Here is a 17,761-nt window from a genome sequence, read left to right on the forward strand (position 1 = left end):
GTCCAGATGATGCTTAATGTAAGCGAATGGACTTGATCGCCTTTGGAGGCCATGCTTAGGTGATATCAATGCACTGAAATATCCTACTTCCATGAGTTTGACTCGTGATGTTGCACTTATGCATATCGACCGATCGGAATATTGTCTGGTTTTGCGCCTGCCAAAAGCATCTCTGATTTTGTAGAAGGGCATCGGTAACAATAAACTGGGCTACGTTCCTGATAATTTTTCATTTCGTCTCGGTTTTCTATCATATCTATTTTCATACCTAGTATTTAGTTTTCATGTATAGTTTTCTGCCGTCTACCCGATCGCCTCGGCTTAGGCCACAACGTGTTGCATTTGAGTCCGGTTTCGGGAAACGATTGTCCTGTCTTGTCTTGTCTTGTTGTCTTGTCGGTATCTTGCCTTACTGGCGCGTCTGTGCTGAGTGGGTGGGACAGAACTGAGATCGTTTAATGAACTTTAGATGGTGAGCTTGCCTTCGAAGTACAGTTAATTTCCAGTTTCTGTGCTCTGGCTGCCAAAGTCCGACATAAGCGTTCAAAAACGCCCAAAAGCGTGCATACCCATTGGCTTCGTTTGATGGTGCATGCGAGACTGCGGCACTTAGGTCCAGGTTTTTCACCACACGATGGTCCGTTTCCCGCTCCGTCAGTATTGGTTAGTTGCATGTCGTTGCTATGTTTGGAAACTGAGATCGAGACCTGTTTCCGGTCCACGGTCTTCAGCTTTTCCGACATTTGGAAGTGATGCGTTTACCATGATAATTGAAGGGGAGGTATGTTGGGGACATTGCAACGTTGCGGTAATATGCCCCCGAAAAGTCTGCATTTTAGTGCTTTGAGAATATTCCGGCACAACTGCAAAATATTCGTACTATTTGTTGCTGGAAATGTCTCGGCGATGTGATTGGTGATAACTTAAATAAACTCCCGTTAAAGGCGTTTTTTGACTGTGCTGGTGGAGCCTTAATCCACCAAATTTCCGCCTTGTCGACGTCCAGATTCGCTCGGCCCAAGGCCTTGTCCATTGCCAGATCTTATTAAAACGTTGCATCTTCCATCTATTTTAAGCTTTATAGGTAATACTAAGCATAATCTGATAACCATTTTGTCAAAAAGTTAATTGATATCTGTCAAGGTACAAGGATTCGACTATGCGTAGCTTGACATTATGATTACCCGAAACATATTAAGTTTAAGAATGGTGTATATGCTTCCACTCACATCATGGGCAGCGGAGTCGCGGCCTTACGGCGGCCTGTCCGTGTGTCTCCAGCGCTGACGGCAACTACGAGGTGCGCTACAAGTGTAACGTGCTCGTCCACTCGAACGGCGACGTCCTGTGGATCCCTCCGGCCATATACCAGGTGAGCGGCGGTCTCTTCCGCGCCAGACCGCCTCTGAGCGCGCGCCACACGCCAGGCCCGGCGTCTGCTCGCCCCGCCACAGGCATCCGGCACCGAGCAGCGAGGACTCATACCGAGGAACGTCGGGCTAGGAACGGCGCGTGAGATCGGTGGGTTGTCTGCGGTTTGCGCGGTTCATGTGGGTTCCGTACCTCAGAAGCAGACCATCTTGTGACGGAAGTGACATGGGTTCGAGGCATGCCAGCGGTTGTGCCTTGCGCATGGGAATGTGCGATCAGTGACTATACAATCCCAATAGCTTTGAGAATCGTCTTAGAATAAATGCGTAAACCCACTGTATCTGTAACCGCATCCATTTAACGCTCGATCTGCCCAATGACACGTATTTCACGCTTTATCTCCCCGCTCCTCTGTTGCCCACCCGCCATCGTGAACCCCCACTCCTCTCCTCCCCCGATCTCGACGCCAGGGCCGGATCATCAGCACCCCACCGGCGAGAGGTGACAACACCCTTTACCGCGGCCGGCGGCGGCCACGCGCGGCCGCTGCCGCTGCCGCTCGGAGGCTGGCTCGCCGTTGTCATGGCTACGGCCGGAGCCGGCCGACTCGAGCCGCGGAGGAGTTATTGATCGGGCCGGCCGTGTACGGTACCGAGACGAGGCGGAGTGCGGCGACGCCGCGGACGGAGCGCGCCCGCCCGCACCGTGTCCGCCCGATGGTCCGTGTCGGCCTGTCGTCTGCTGTCCGGCCGCGCGCTGGCCAGATTGACCGGTCCGCCCGAGCCGGTCCCGCCCGGTGGCACGCCGGCTGGCGGCCGCCCACGCCGCCGCCACCCCCACCCGCCCGCCATTTAGCCGGCAGGCGGCATGACGGATCAACTTCTGGTCTGCTGATCGCATGTTTGCCTGGTTGCGTGTCTTTGGCCAGTGCCCGGCCGCGTGTAGGCTGTCTGGCCACTTGCCGCCCCAATAGCTGGCGGCGCGATTGCCTGCCGGCCGCATATCTGGCCGCCGAACGGCAGCCGGCTCAATCAGTAATCCTCCGACTACATGTCGGCTCAATAGCCGGCGGCGTGTCGGCCCGTCAGCACGCTGGCTGCCTCCGTAGCGTCGCTGCGGCCGCCGGCGGTGTGCAGCCGGCTGGCTGCCACTGTAGCGTCGCTGCGGCTGCCGGTGGTCGCACATCGTGGCAATTACCGGTCCGGCGCCCCCCCCCCCCCTCCCCTCCCCTGAGACGCCGGGCGACGGTGGCGGCCGCTGTGTACACACTGGTCGACCGCAGACTGATCACAGTGTGTTACGCGGTGTCCGTGATGGCTCTGGAGACGCCCGCTAAAATGTTTGAGTGGTGCGACAAAGGCTGTAAATGCGTGGTAGTGTGAAACGTTTGCACTATGGTATGATGTATGCTGTCTCGTTATTTGTGCCATATGATGGTTTCGGTCACGTTATTTGTACCATGATTTGATGGGTGTTGTGACGTTATTTTCACCATGATTTGATGGGCGTTGTGACGTCATTTTCACCATGATTTGATGGGCACTGTCAGGTCCAAGCGCTCCTTTGCCAGCAATTGCTCTTTCCACTCTGTCAACAGGAACCTGATTTGACTCCTTATCTGAACTGCGCAAAAATTATGATAAAGAGAAACAAGTGTAGTGACATGTTGTAGAGGTTTACATCCGTAGTAGGTTTACATCCGTTTACATACACCTATCACTTGTATTATTTTCTCATACGCTTTGTCATCCATTACCTATACTTGTGTCTGTTACTTAAGTAATATTGCTGCGTATGAAATATGCTGTAGTGTACTATGGATTATACTTAATCATTTATTTCAAGGCATTATCCACATCACATTTACTTCGCCATCACACACCTATTCATCCTTTTAGTTTGCTGTACCTTATGATTTGTTTCCATCGGACCAGATGGGCAAAGATAAAATGGCAAATAGTTTCTTGACGATGAAACATAAGGCTTGCCGGGGTTTTGACAGATCACCCTTCTTACCAGGCCCTTCCCGTCAACCTTGAATATATGATAAAGGGATGTGAAACTCTTCAAGTGTTTTGAAGACTCAAAATATATCAAAATGGCCGGTAAATGTTGCATTAGAGGTGTTCATACTGTCATCAAATACTTGTTCATTTCAGGTTTGCTGTAACTTATGAGTTATTTACATTGGACCCCATTTGCAAACGTAAAATGAGTAAGTACTACATGATGGCAAAATATAAACGCGCTTCGAGCAAAAGCAAAATCCAGGCTTTCTTGAGACCTGACGGTAAACCAATAGGCTTTGATCAAGCACTGGTGAGAAACATTTTCCTCATGGGCAATGCAAATTTGTTCAAACTCCTGCGACTTTTGGATGCAGTTCCTAAGAAATTGCCAATATATAGCGAACATTTCCGTGCTCAGGGAGAACTGCATAACCTTTATGGCCTCTTCTTTCTGGGCTTTCACTCCTGTTGAATCCTGGTTTCTAACATTTTAGGACTCCACCCTTCCTGTCAGGGGGAGAGGCGGTGGAGCTATATAGTCCCATTAAGCTGAGTGCGTCGTAAAAGGCCCCAATGGCCGACGGAACATTTTAGATGACCACCGAACTGGTGGTCATACCAACTGCGGATTTGGTTACACCGTCTCATGCGTTCTGAAAGCATTCTTTTACTGGGCTTTGAGGCGTAGCCAGGCTTATGTGCTGCCCGGGAGTCCGCGTCGGATAACTAACTTTTTTTACGAGTCCCACATCCCGTCCGGACTGAGATCAACGTAGCGATAATAAATATCGATGACATTGCGGAACTAACCTTGCATTTTTTTTGACAGGGCAAGGACTGTCGTGTTAAATACTCTTGTACTCGGACTGGCGATCGTGGAATACGAGACGGCATCGGCAGCTGAGCGAGATGCTGTGAATCTGGTGTGAATGCTGATCTGGGGACGTGGAAATCGCGGTGGAGACTGACGGTCCACGGCCATGTGGCAACGCTCGTGATGCGGGCCACGAACCCCAAACTAAACATTTGACAGAAACAGGCTACCCTCACTTGTCTCGTTTGAAGCGGGTTTTATCATTCCCCGGTTATATATCACCAACGCAAGAACCAATGCGCTGAGCCGAGTATGGGCACTGGGCCTGCGGAATGCGCGGTCGTGAAGACCCTGGAAGATCAGTCAGCGTGGTGCACCCCGGCAGCGCCAGCTTGGGTCCGATGTGCTGTACTGTGACGGGGTAGAGGAGCACATCATACCCAGCTACATTACGGCGCCGTGTCCCACTTATCGTCTGGTCAGACGAACCAGACAGAGAATTATCTCAGGTCCGGGCCAAGGCTGCTCCAGCGAGGCCTGCGCTGCCCCCACCCAGTAGCCTGGAGAACTTTCGAGCAACATGACATGGAGAGGGATGAGATGAAAATGAGATGTACATTTACTGCATCCACAATTGGTGCGCTGCGTCACAGTTTGCACGAATATGTTGACAGTGTCTGCCATCTCCCTATACCATTTAAATCTCCTCCAGTTTTCTCTAATGTCCAGAAAATGTCCCAGTCCAGTGCTCATAATACTAGCTCTGCATGAATTCCATCCAATCAAGTTTAGACATCCGATCTCCGCCCTATCGATTCTTCTCCATCCGGTCTCCATCCCCAACAAAACCTCTATCCCCATCTTCATCTGAGGAGCCCTCTGTCTGATCGTCATCTCTCAAGCTCTCTATATCACCTTCATCTCATCAGCTTTCCATCTGATCATCACCCAACCGGCTCTCTGCGCGGCCTTCATCCCACCACCTTTATGTGTTTTCTGGACTCCACCCTTCATATTTCCACCCGATCCTTATCCCATTAGCTCGTTATCTGGTTTTCACCATGGGACGGTTCCCTCTCACCTCTGACATATTATGTAACCACGATATTCTAATCCAAGCGGCGCTTTGTCTATCTCTCTACTCACATCTCTGGTACTTATGATACATGTCCCCATCCTTGCATCTATCGCCGTTTCCTATCACTTCCGAGCCCATTTTCTACCGTGCATCAAATTTAACCCTCACATGTCCCTGTAGTTAATTGTCACCTCGCAGTCAGCAACCACCGTTTAATCCAACTTTATTAGACGAATCAGATATTTCTCCTCGCACAAATGCCGATTCTCTGTGATGGCTGGGCGGATGTGGCCTCCATCACCGCGCATGCAAATCCGACTACTCATACCATACAACATATCCAAATGGTCTTTCGGTGCTTTAAGAAACTTAGATCCTAGTGTAAGTTTGTAAGTTTGAAGTTCGGACGAACTTTGCATGAACCAATTTTCTTGTTTGGGGTCTGTGTTGTCCCCATTATTACGAAAAAATCGTCCCGAACAATCTCCTTCTAAGAAAATTATAAGACGATCATTGCGATAATGTCTTAGTGCACATCAGCGACGATATGTTGCGTTCGACGTTGGATGCCCCCTCGCTGTAGCCGCCGCAGTGAAGGGAGGCGAAATCCCCCCTCCCGTTTTCGTAAATTTCTCAGGAGTGAGTGAGCATACTGCGTGTGTTTGTCTCGCAAATAAAGCGATAGCGCATGGTTTCAAGAAATGAAAAAAGAAAATTGGCATAGTGTTTTTAAAAACTGCATGCCGGCAAAAGTCAGCATGCAATTTGCAACCAGGGCGTCAAAATTGGCACAAATGCGTTTTTGGTAGATCCACAGCAGGGGACGTTGCAACGACACGGTGACTTTCTGCTGTATAGTTGCGTGCATCATTATGCCGAGATCACCGAAGTCACCTCGAAGTCGATTTCAGAATAGGCTCAAAATGTTCAGCATATGTTCGCAACATTTGTGAATTGCAGTTCTAACCCTCTGAAAAACACTTTGCATGGCATACGTCTTTGTTTATTTATAAGTGACCGATTTCTGTATTATAACATCGTTGCATAGATCGATTTCGGTGATATAACCAGTGGAAACCTTCAGCACCAATTAACCTCAGTCCTCGGTTATTTACGGTATCGTAAGCCAAACGTGCAAACATCCGAGAACCTGGGGCGTGTGTGACCATCACTCGACCGGAACGTCATTAAGCTTGGTCATTAAAATTTTACGCAAAGCAAATTTCAGGTAGTGGCCTTGATCTACCCTAAGTATTTATGTCTTCTGACACGCGACCCTTACAGTTCCCGAGATGGTAGAGGGGGTGCCGTGGCCCCCGTATGTAATTCGCAAAGATATCCCCCACCGTGCGTGTTCAGTAGTTTTTGTACTGAAAATGTAAACGACGTGCTGGCTGATATAGTGCAGTTACGGCACAGGGTGCTCGCTGCTGATTCGCTTATTTACATCTAATTTGCGCTGAATGGACAACGGCCGAAGACAAAATTTTCTCGGATTACAAAACAGAAGGCCTTGCCCGCTTCCTTATATACCTTCTCGTGAATTTCAAGGCGAGTGTATTAGTGAACAACAGCGTCGTTCGTATATTTAAACAACGCTCGAATGGTCTGCCAGTTACTGAGCTAACGAGTCTGACGAAAACTTGTCGCTGCTGAGGCGCGCTGCCGCGGAGCTTTATTTGGGACTGGCGGGGGCGTGATGACTCCTCACTCAACTCCAACCAAAAACTTCCGTCACATCTGTTCCCAACGACGCCCTCGTTATCGGCGGACTGGAGCAGTGTGGGCAAACACTCGACGCACCCTAATGAACGAGTCGAGCTCTCCCTTTGTGCTGCGAACAATGGGGCACGAGAGAGAGAGCCAATTCCGATCATTAGCCGACGGCGCTATCGTGTTCCCAGATCATCACGCGCACAAAAGATCGGTTATATTTATGCTGAGCGTGGACGGCGACAAGTGACCGTCGCACGGAACACGCTCTGTTTGCTGAAAGCAGCGCTCATCACGCGACTGTAGTGGTTCTGACGCATGGTGTGAAGATGTATGTGGGTGGTACAAGGAAATAACAAACCAAAGCCCCTGCCAACGCGTTGTGCGTTGGAATATTTCATTCTTACAATAACTAACCCTCAGTCTCCTGGAAGGCGCTCGTTAAACGACGATATCAAGGAGGTGATAGCGTCGGCATATAACCGTTCAGTCACCAGAGGGGGAGGGCTGAGCCATGATAGCTGTGCTAGCGTTCGGTGCAACTTAGGGTGGTATCACTATGATAATTATTTTTGGTCTGGGTGATGCAGCATGTATTTGAAACCGCATAAACCGTTGAATATGCAAGAAAATCGCATAGAAACAATTTTTATATTGATCGAAATGGAGACACAATGCTGACAGTATTCACCCGGTCCGGTTGTCTCTATATCCATATTTGATTGGTTGTCCTATGCTATTGATCCTGTGCTTTATACATCCTGTTATTTTACAGAGTCTTACAAATGCACATTTTTACAAGTGCGCTGCCAGCATGATTGCAGCAATACAAACAACACCAGCCCTAGGTACTATCTGTCCCTCCCTGCCCCAGCTCATAGAGCTATCCTGATACTAAGGGGAGCAGTTCTATGAACAGATCACAAGCCAGGGCCGGCGTTCGTACCTGCTCACAGCTGGATAGATATCTGGCGTTTGTCTGCGATCATCTGCACTTTTGTTACTGAGCAAGAAACGGCATTTAAGTGCCAATGAGCAACGGCGTTGTAATTTTGCACTTGAAACGCAACTGTCTACGTCGATGTGCAGGCATATTCCGAGAGGTTGAGGTTGGGAGCATGGGCGAAGCCAGAGCCTTGGTAGGGGGCGGGAGGCACAGTGTGGGCAAAGGTTGCTTATGGTGAAGCTCCCCCCCTCCCCCAAAAAACGGCTTGGCCCATTTGATTTCGAGTGAACGCGTTTTTTCTGCTTTTCTATTAATAACTTCATTGATTGGAACAAAAGCCAGAAAAACAAACGGAACTACCATTCTGTTCGTATTTCGAAGTCAGTTACCTGAACAAGGCGGTCGTGAAATGACTGCACGCAATAAGACACTGACGCTATTTATTCTACCACGTTTAAGTAGACTCTTCCTCTCATCCGATAAAGTCCAGAGTCCTTGACAGATATTTTCTGAGTTCTGCAGAAATACTGAGGACCTGTTAACGTTGGCTGTAGGTAGAGATGGGGTAAAATTGTATGGAGATGCCCAACCCACTTTCGCAAAGGAATGCTGGCCCTTGAGTCTTATTGTGAACAGGTGTCCTCGCAAGTTCAGATCCAAGGGCCATGCACGCCTGCAAGCTTGATTCAGAGGTCATTCCGTCCCAGCGCGGTGTGCAAACTGACTGCCATTCTGGCGACGAGAAGTGGGGCCTCCTGGCCGATCGGGAGTCGTCAGACGGATGCATTATACATTGGTCCCCTCACTGAAGCGGGAGGCTGTCTGACCTGGCAGTCGGCTCCAGATTGACAAAGAGGCCCTCATTGACGCAACAAGGTAACTGATCAACAGTCCACAAAATGTAAAAGCTCGGCTCAACTAGCCCTTATCTGAACTGGGGTGGAGAGCCCCCGTTACGTACTGGGGGCCCCGGCTGAGTCACGCTTCTCCCTCCGTCCGTCTATTGCATGTGGTGGGCCGCCTTTATGAGATATCATATCTCCTTGCACTGACTGATAACCACGACAAATGTAAGAGGTCCTCTGGCAATTGGGGTCCATTCCCTGTCCCTGTCCAGGAGATGTTTCCGTAAATTACTGGGACCGCTTACCGGCAGAGGACCTCTTGTTCGGCACTGTGGGCTCGTAACTGACGTACGGCCCTCATTGTTACGTGGGCCCTACAAATGCAAATCGCCAGTCCCGGCCTCGTCCCTGCTTCTGAAATAGGCCGCATATATATATTATATATATATATATATATATATATATATATATATATATATATATATATATATATAATATATATTCACACAGGTTGTGAATCTACGCGCGTCAGCAGAACAACGTATTACAGATAGTTTTTGTCTGAAATGCAGCATTTGCACCTCACATTATCATCTAAAATACCAGCACATTTTGACCATTTGATGATTCGATGACCGTGATGCGGGTTGAGAGCCACCTATGACCGGCACAAAGCATCTCTACTTGCGCAGCCGTGCACCCCACGAGGCCCCGGTAATTTTGAGAAAAAATTACTTTGGCGTTGTCTTTAAGTGCCCAGGTGGAAGTTTTCCGTGATGAAAACCATCCTTTTTGTTGCATTATGATTGGTACGTCGAGACGCGGTCTTTCATGTGCAACAGGTAAAGTACAAAATCATCTGGAAAATTACTCGTTAGCGCCTTTTAAATGGTTCACTCAATTTTACTATAACTTGCGTAAGCATTGGGATATAGTGGCTATCACGCATATTTATCACATTTTCCTGATCTCGTTTCGTTACGGTGGATGAATTCGCTGTCAAGGATACCCTACCAGCAACGCAACAATAAATTGCGAGGGGCAATGAACGGGAAGTGTTTAAGCTAGATGCTTGATCAAATTTACAGGCATTCTTAACGCTATTGATTCCTTGCATGGTCAAGTTAGTCAAAATCCAAGAGATGAGGGCGTAAGTCACAGGTTGATCTGACCTTGAACACATGTCAACGGCCATGCTACTTTTGATTTTGTTCCCAGGTCATAATTTTGCAGCTACGATTCCATGACCAAACTGGTCATCTAAATCAGTTTTTAATGGCTCTGTCTGCAGCGCAGTTATGCACTCTAGGGAAATTAAATGCAAAATTGTGTCGCCCATACTAACGTCCTTAGTGTCTGCCTTGACCAGGTATGTTTAAAGCTCGCTCTACCTGAACGTTGCAAAAGACGGATAAACTTATCTGGTTCGGTAAAGGCTGGAGGGACAACGGTTAAGCCCCAACCTTCTTAAACAGCTAGAACAGTTCCAGTTCTGTCCATCCAACTTTCAGAGCCTCCTATGAGGTTTCGCGCATTGGTGGACCGTAATTTTCAACGTCACATGATGTTACAAAATAAACGACGCAGGTCAAAGCCTGTGCGGGGATTTTGGTAATTAAAGTCAAGTGAGGTCACGAAGAGAGGTCATGTAGTCTGCCTTTAGAGGTGCCGCGCTACAATAATTATTGGCACCAGTTTGGCATGCTTAAGCCGGTACTACCGCCTCGTTTCCGAAACAGGCGCCTCTACAGCCCAAACGTAATTGGATAGAATGCAACTCGTATCCAAGGCGAGTTCAGCTAGCTTGCAACAAAAACAGTCCATAGGCCCAAGAGACCTCGGGTGGGGCCTACATGACCCCAGAGGTCCCAGTCAAGTTATGTCATCAAATACCCAGGCAGCTGGTAGCATTGATCCGTAACTACATGGGGATTGGGGTTGACTAGCGATTGCCGTCTTGGAGTTGATTGAGTCACTTTCAAAGGAGAAAGTGAGTTCATTCGATTTTCGGTAGCTACTGGGGAACCAATAGAAGCTCATATCCGTGCGATAATTTCAAATCCCTTCTTGCACATTGCGTACACATCCTGGAATTGCAAACAACGCAGGTCAAGGCTTGTGCGTTTAATTGTTTTTCTATAGTTATTGAAATTTGCTTGTTCCTCCCTTGTTTTGAATTATGATAATTCGTTTGTTACTTGGTCTGGCCGCATCGGTCAGAGGCCCAATACCAAAGCACACCATAACGCGAAAAAGGCCAAGACACCCCGAATAGACAAGTTCTATATAGTCTGATCGCAGGTCTTCTTGTATAAATGAACACATCCCACCATCATCTCATGCCCTTACTATGCCTGCACGCCTGCACCGGCCACGTGTCCGCAGACACGACCAACTGCAGGTCTGCAAGCTCGGCACGACAGCATGTTTATAGGCTAGCATGAACGCACGTCTTTAGGCTGGGAACAGTCACAGTTTGTGCGAATATATGTCGGCATGTACCGTATTGCAGGCGAAATGTTGACTGGTAGCGTTGTCTTTGAGTCCCATAAAAATTTCGTGTGGCATGTGTTGTGCTTTCCTCATCAGCCCACAATGTTGCAGAGTTATGGCGTTTAGCGCGGATGCATTCCCTGCCGGACGGGAGATATATCTGTAGCACCGTTGGTGAATTGATGCGGACACTCCTCGTTGCTACGCCCCAAATTCATTATTTAGGCCATCAAACGGATTCCATAAAATAAATATAAAGAGACAGGCGCTCGCGCTGTGAAATAAGGTTTGCGGAACATCTATTTGCGCCGCGTGACTCAATGGGCGCACCGTCATGTTATGTATCAGATTCAGCGCCAAGAAGTGGTCCGCAGCTGACGATAACTAACCGCGGCGTGCAATGATATATATTATATACACAATGATATATGCATATATCTATGCATATATGCCGAATGATATCTGTCCCTTCACGCTCCTTGCTTGACCCTGCACTGATTTCGCCGTCTGCCCCCCCCCCCCCCAACCAACCCCCCGCGCGCAACAATCTGCAACTTATCCGCCGTCTGCTACCGAGGGACATCCACACCCGGGAACGTTCCCACCGACCGACCAGTAGGTACAGCTTCGTGCAGCCCCACACTGTTCCCACGCGCAGGACGATGGGCGGAACAACGCGAGCGATCGGCTGATTGGTCGACACATCCAATGGCGGAAACCAGACGACAAAAAGGCTGCCTATAGACTGTTAGCCAAAAACGAATTAGAATAACCGAAACGGCTACTTCTACCAGATTACCAGATACCAGATACCAGATCACACCCAAAGTAAACAATCTGCCACAATTTGGATTATTGCCGTCAATACAGACGTTTTCACCACCGATCTAACGCAGTTGTTGATGCCTACCTAAGTCACCAAATACACGAAGGAAATGTCTCCATGATGCATGATTAAGATACATCATATATATATATATATATATATATATATATATATATATATTAGAATAACCGAAACGGCTACTTCTACCAGATTACCAGATACCAGATACCAGATCACACCGAAAGTAAACATTCTGCCACAATTTGGATTATTGCCGTCAATACAGACGTTTTATATGCATACATATATATATATATATATATATATATATATATGCATGTATATATATTCACGTACATATCCATATCTGTACATACGTATATATTTATACATAGATATTTATAATATGATGAAAATTCATTTCAATACATGAGGAAAATGGCATCCAATAGACTGGGTCAAGTTCCAGCAAATAGGAAAAACAAACCGCCAAGATGTAGTGTGAAATACAAAATCTGTACCAGAATATAGAATTTTCAGCCCGCCAGTAAAAAACGACGATATTTTAAACCAAACTGGCATGAAGTTGGGAGTGTTTTGGGATGCAGACGCCATTATTCACCTTGGAATTGAGCTATGAGAGCGACTGTCGCTGGCTACCATTGAGATTTGTATACCTACACATCCAGGGACGTAGCCAGCTGGTAGGGAAGGGGGGTGGGCACAAGGGACATATGTTCCGGCTAGGTCCTGGTTGCCTTTCGGGACCATCGGCACAAACTATTAAGGGCCCAGTTGGGGGGTACGAAGGGCTGACCGAAAGATGACCCCGCGGCGAATGCCTGACGGCCAAAGGTCAGGCAAAGGGACTCGTCGCGCCTGTCGGGGTCCCCGGGACTACAAAGACGTCTATGTAGGTCCAAGATCACCAATGCTGAGCAGTTAGCTCTGAGTCGGCCTGGAATCTGGGGTCCCATTTACGAGGCAGGGACAAGGTCAGTGCCACAGAACAGAACCAGGCCCTAAATGTCAGGGAGCCACTTGCGTTGGTCGATATCCTCTTGCCTGACATGGAATGGAAATACTAGAAATGTCAATTAAATTGTCCGCAATCAGAAAATAGAAGGGCCTAACCAGTTACGGACTTAAGGGACAGGGGCTATTCAGGGCCTCTGAATCTAATCCATTTTGTGGATTGTTCATGCCCTCGCGCCCGTAATCGGAGATTTTAGCCCTGACGTCTGGTCGGCTTACTACGCCAGATTTTAACTGACACCAATGGTGACGACTCAGCCTCCTAGCCACTGGTCCCGGACCCGCTAGCCACTGGTACCCCGGACCGGCTAGCCACCGACCGGAGAGCCGGCCGGCAGCTACCAACCTTTCAATAAAGTCGAAAATGACCATAAACAAAACGACAGAACACCGCATTAAAGGCAAAAATGACTATCGCTCTCAAACAGAAATCACTTGTCTGCCTTCCAATCGCGTACTGTATCGGTGACCCGTGGTCCCTGGTCTAACACCGCATCATCTTTTTCAGAGTTCGTGCACGATCGACGTCACCTACTTCCCGTTCGACCAGCAGACGTGCGTCATGAAGTTCGGCTCGTGGACCTTCAACGGCGACCAGGTGTCGCTCGAACTGTACGAATACAAAGAGTTCGTGGACCTCTCTGACTACTGGAAGTCTGGCACGTGGGACATCGTCGAGGTGCCCGCCTACCTCAACTACAAGAACCAGACGTCGCCCAAGGAAACAGACATCACGTTCTGGATCACGATCCGGCGCAAGACGCTCTTCTACACGGTGAACTTGATCCTGCCCACGGTGCTGATCTCGTTTCTGTGCGTGCTCGTGTTCTACCTTCCGGCTGAGGCGGGCGAGAAGGTCACCCTGGGCATCAGCATCCTGCTCTCCCTGGTCGTGTTCCTGCTGCTTGTCTCCAAGATCCTGCCGCCCACGTCGCTGGTGCTGCCCCTCATCGCCAAGTACCTGCTTTTCACCTTTGTGATGAACACCTTCAGCATCTTGGTCACGGTGGTCATCATCAACTGGAACTTTCGGGGACCGCGCACGCACCACATGCCCAACTGGGTGCGGGTCGTTTTCCTCAGGTACACGCCCATATTCTTGTTCATGAAGCGCCCCAAAAAGACGCGTTTGCGATGGATGATGGAGGGTCCGGGCGTGGCGGGCCGCGGCGACGGCGCTGTGCCCTCGTTCGGTGGCGGCGTCGGCCTGTCGTCGCAGTTCGCGCAGGCCAAGCTGGACTCGATGGAGCTGTCGGACCTGCACCACCCGAACTGCGCAGCCGGCCGGGACGCGCCGCCGCCGCAGACCGACGCGCGCCGCGACAGCGACGCCTCCGAGTCGCTCTTCCTCACGGCCGAGGCCTACAAGGCCACCGAGGCCGTCGAGTTCATCGCCGAGCACCTGCGTAACGAGAACGAGTACATCCAGGTGAGGCAGGCGGCCCGGTGTCCTGTCTGTTCGGCTCTCGTTCACGTCAATGCACTGCTTCGCACCGCAGTGCATCCGGTCCGGGCCTGGATTCGAGAAGAAGTGTCTGACCTTGAAAACGTATAATTTTCTATAATATATTCCCCGTTTAAGACACTCAAAGGAAACAGAGTGTATAAATACTCCTCCTGAATTTGTGTTCCAGTCTCTATTGTTCCTTGCGGTTGGTTCAGTTTAACTTCCAAGTGGCATATAAAATGGTCAAACGCCAGACTGAAGCCATATGCATGGCATAACGTAACAAGGAACTATATTTGGTTGCATCCTTCCTGCGGACCAGTTTAAGCCAATTCTTCACCCAAAATGCGTCTGTATTCTTCAATGCTTCAGAATCCCTATACGGGATGTATTTGAATTACCCATCTTCCAAATGCCCGTTAAATGCGCATTTATGCTTCACTTACATCCGTCCATATTAATTTCGTCAATATTTGATGAACACAACTATTTTCATCTTTTTCCTCATATTGAGCAGGACACGCAACTCTGCTTTGTATTGTTCCTTTGCATTGTCCTGAAGCGCTCCAATCTTAAGCATGATATTGTTCTGTGACGGTGCCATATCTCTCCCCATGTTTGCTGTTCTGTGCCAAGTTGTTCAGAGTTACAAGTCCGCATACGGCGTATGAGATACTCAACAAGTTTCATCTCACACTGCAATGCACGCACTGCGTCGCTTCCGCGCTGTGCCAGGTTCTTATACAGAACTCACCTAGCACTGATCTGCTGCAAAACAAATAGGCCCTTAAAACATTCGTTTGCGACCAACCACCCCGCCTTTTCCTTAGATCCGTGAGGACTGGAAGTACGTCGCGATGGTGATCGACCGCCTCCAGCTGTACCTGTTCTTCGTAGTCACCACGGCTGGAACAATCGGCATCCTTATGGATGCGCCGTACATCTTCGAGTACGTCGACCAAGACACTATCATCAAGATATACCAGGGCCGGTAGAGTGCATCTGTCATCGTCTCAAAAGCGGCAGCCGCCAGAGTCTGCGCTGATTGGCAGACCATGCGGAAGGCGTTGGCCTTTGCAACTGGACGTCGATAGATGTCGAACCAGACGAGCCGTGCTGGATATAGATGGCGCTAGCATCGGCCTGGCGCCGCCGGCGGGCAGCAGACACAACGGGTCACCGCCGCTCCTTTAAGAAACTATCCCTGGTCGGGCGCCGGTCCGAGGTGACCGTGGCATCTCACTCCTACTGAAAACAATGGAGCGTTGCCCGGCGTCCGCCTGATAGCCGGGGCGGGAGCGGTATCTCCTCCGCTCCTGGTCAGCGGCGGGTCAGGAGTCGTGTCAGGACCTCTGTCCAGTGCGGGAACGGCATCTCCTCCGCTCCTGGTCAGGTGCGGGCCAGGAAGTGTGTCCGGACCCTTGTCAGGGCGGGCCAGGAGCTGTGCCAGGACCCTTGTCAGGGCGGGTCAGGAGCTGTGCCAGGACCCCTGTCAGGGCGGGCCAGGAGCTGTGCCAGGACCCCTGTCGGGTAACGGCAGGGCTGCCGGGTCGACGTAAGGCCCACACCCGGCACCAGTGACCTGATGTGAGCCACCTCGGGTCCACCTCCGCGGACGTGGACGCCGGTGCGTTCCGTGCTGACGGGAGCAGCGGCAGCCGGGGCACGCTGCGCGATCCGTCACGGGTCCGCCTCGGCTAGAAGATCGATAGGTGTTTCGCGACAGAAAATGCTCAATTTGGCCGGTGGTCGCGGCATGCTAGAGAGCGATGTACACGTGTGCACTGGCCGTGCCTGCTGTGCTGCCTACTGCCATGTATCAGTAAGCAAGCGCTGAACGCGCACGCTAGCCGAGGGACTGTTTTGTACTGGTTTGCGGGAGCGGCGTCACATGATAAGCTCAGCCCAGCCGCCGCAGCGCGGCGAGGATGGCGCAGCGGCAAAGCTTTAGGAAATGCGGAGTGTGTTGACAGACCGCGGCCAACTGAGTGCTGTGAGTGCGTGCGAATGTTCAGCAATGCTTGCCCGCCGACGCGGTATGTCTCGCTGGAGCTGTTGTGATTTGTACGACAAAGCCCCGCTTGTTCCTATTGGTGTTCGATATTACGTGCGAGGTGAAGTTTGCATATATGCTTGCGTCTGCACCTAAACCACCCGAAAATCGGAAAAACCGCTTCGGCCATGTAAGAATAATGAACGTTTAGTTTTCAATACGACAGTTCTTTATTTGAACGCAAACGAATCCGGTTGAGTGAGCATTTTACCAATTTTAATTGCCAAGGTGGAAATCACGGGTTTGTGTTTGGTTTATCGAAACGATTGTGTCCACCACGAAACGATTGTGTGATTTCATTGGGTTAAAAAATTTAGAATAGAAACGACACTTATTATCCATGTGGCGCATTTCATTTGCAAGCGTTTCACTTCACGTTCTAGTAATCCTGCAAAGATTCGGTCCCAGCATGGGAACTGCATGATACGAATACGAGTTAGAAGAATGCACATCATGGCCGCATTTTATTCATGACGTTATGTTGTTACCGAAGACAAGGCCAAAAACCAATATATCAGTTAACGATATCTTGGGTTTGAAAGGCTGCGGTGGGGAATCAGAACCGTTTGAGGTAAAATCTAAAACGTTGTTATACCAGGCCATAAAAACTGTTGGATGTAGAGGTACATTACGCCTGTTATCTCCAACTTCGTATTTTAAGAGCATTAGAAAGTTGTGAACAATGTTTGTTTAGATCAATGCAATATAATGCAAGCGGTTAGCTGAAAAACCTCAGAAATGATCTTTTTTCAAAAACGTAAAGCCACAGTCCGAAGTGGCTGCGTATTATCCAATGACCGGCTTGTGACACACCGGTCCGGGCTAAGTGCACCAAAGATCACAAGAGTGTTCAGCTCCCAAAAACATCAGCAGAAACGCGCTAAAGTGCTTGTTTGTGCTGTCCAGTTCAACTAAAAAACGCGACCAGTGCTGGATTATGATCTCTACAAACGGCAGCCATCTGCTCACGACCGCATACGTGGGCATACTTTCGCCGTTTCATATGTAATTGAGTGTCCTGAATCGATACCGAAATCCACGCTGCCCATTACTTTATACCGCGTTCATCAGGCATCAGGCATGGTCGGATATCGACCATTGTAATGGTAATGATGACGTAATGATGACGTA

General features: G+C 49.5%; 1 protein-coding gene across 1 annotated transcript in view; it reads left to right on the plus strand.

Moving 5' to 3' along the window:
- The window catches only part of LOC119100610 (acetylcholine receptor subunit beta-like 1), a 30,121-nt gene extending 12,580 nt beyond the window's left edge, over positions 1 to 17,541 (plus strand). Inside the window, exons 4-6 of the mRNA XM_037223688.1 lie at positions 1,282 to 1,372; positions 13,639 to 14,559; positions 15,408 to 17,541. Coding sequence (XP_037079583.1) covers positions 1,282 to 1,372; positions 13,639 to 14,559; positions 15,408 to 15,572 — 1,177 coding nt within the window. The 3' untranslated portion in view covers positions 15,573 to 17,541. The remainder of the gene's footprint in view (positions 1 to 1,281; positions 1,373 to 13,638; positions 14,560 to 15,407) is intronic.
- Positions 17,542 to 17,761: the final 220 nt, after the last annotated feature.

The sequence above is a fragment of the Pollicipes pollicipes genome, unplaced genomic scaffold (genome assembly GCF_011947565.3).
Source record: "Pollicipes pollicipes isolate AB1234 unplaced genomic scaffold, Ppol_2.1 Scaffold_4881;HRSCAF=5763_pilon_pilon_pilon, whole genome shotgun sequence".
Classification (NCBI taxonomy): domain Eukaryota; kingdom Metazoa; phylum Arthropoda; class Thecostraca; order Pollicipedomorpha; family Pollicipedidae; genus Pollicipes; species Pollicipes pollicipes.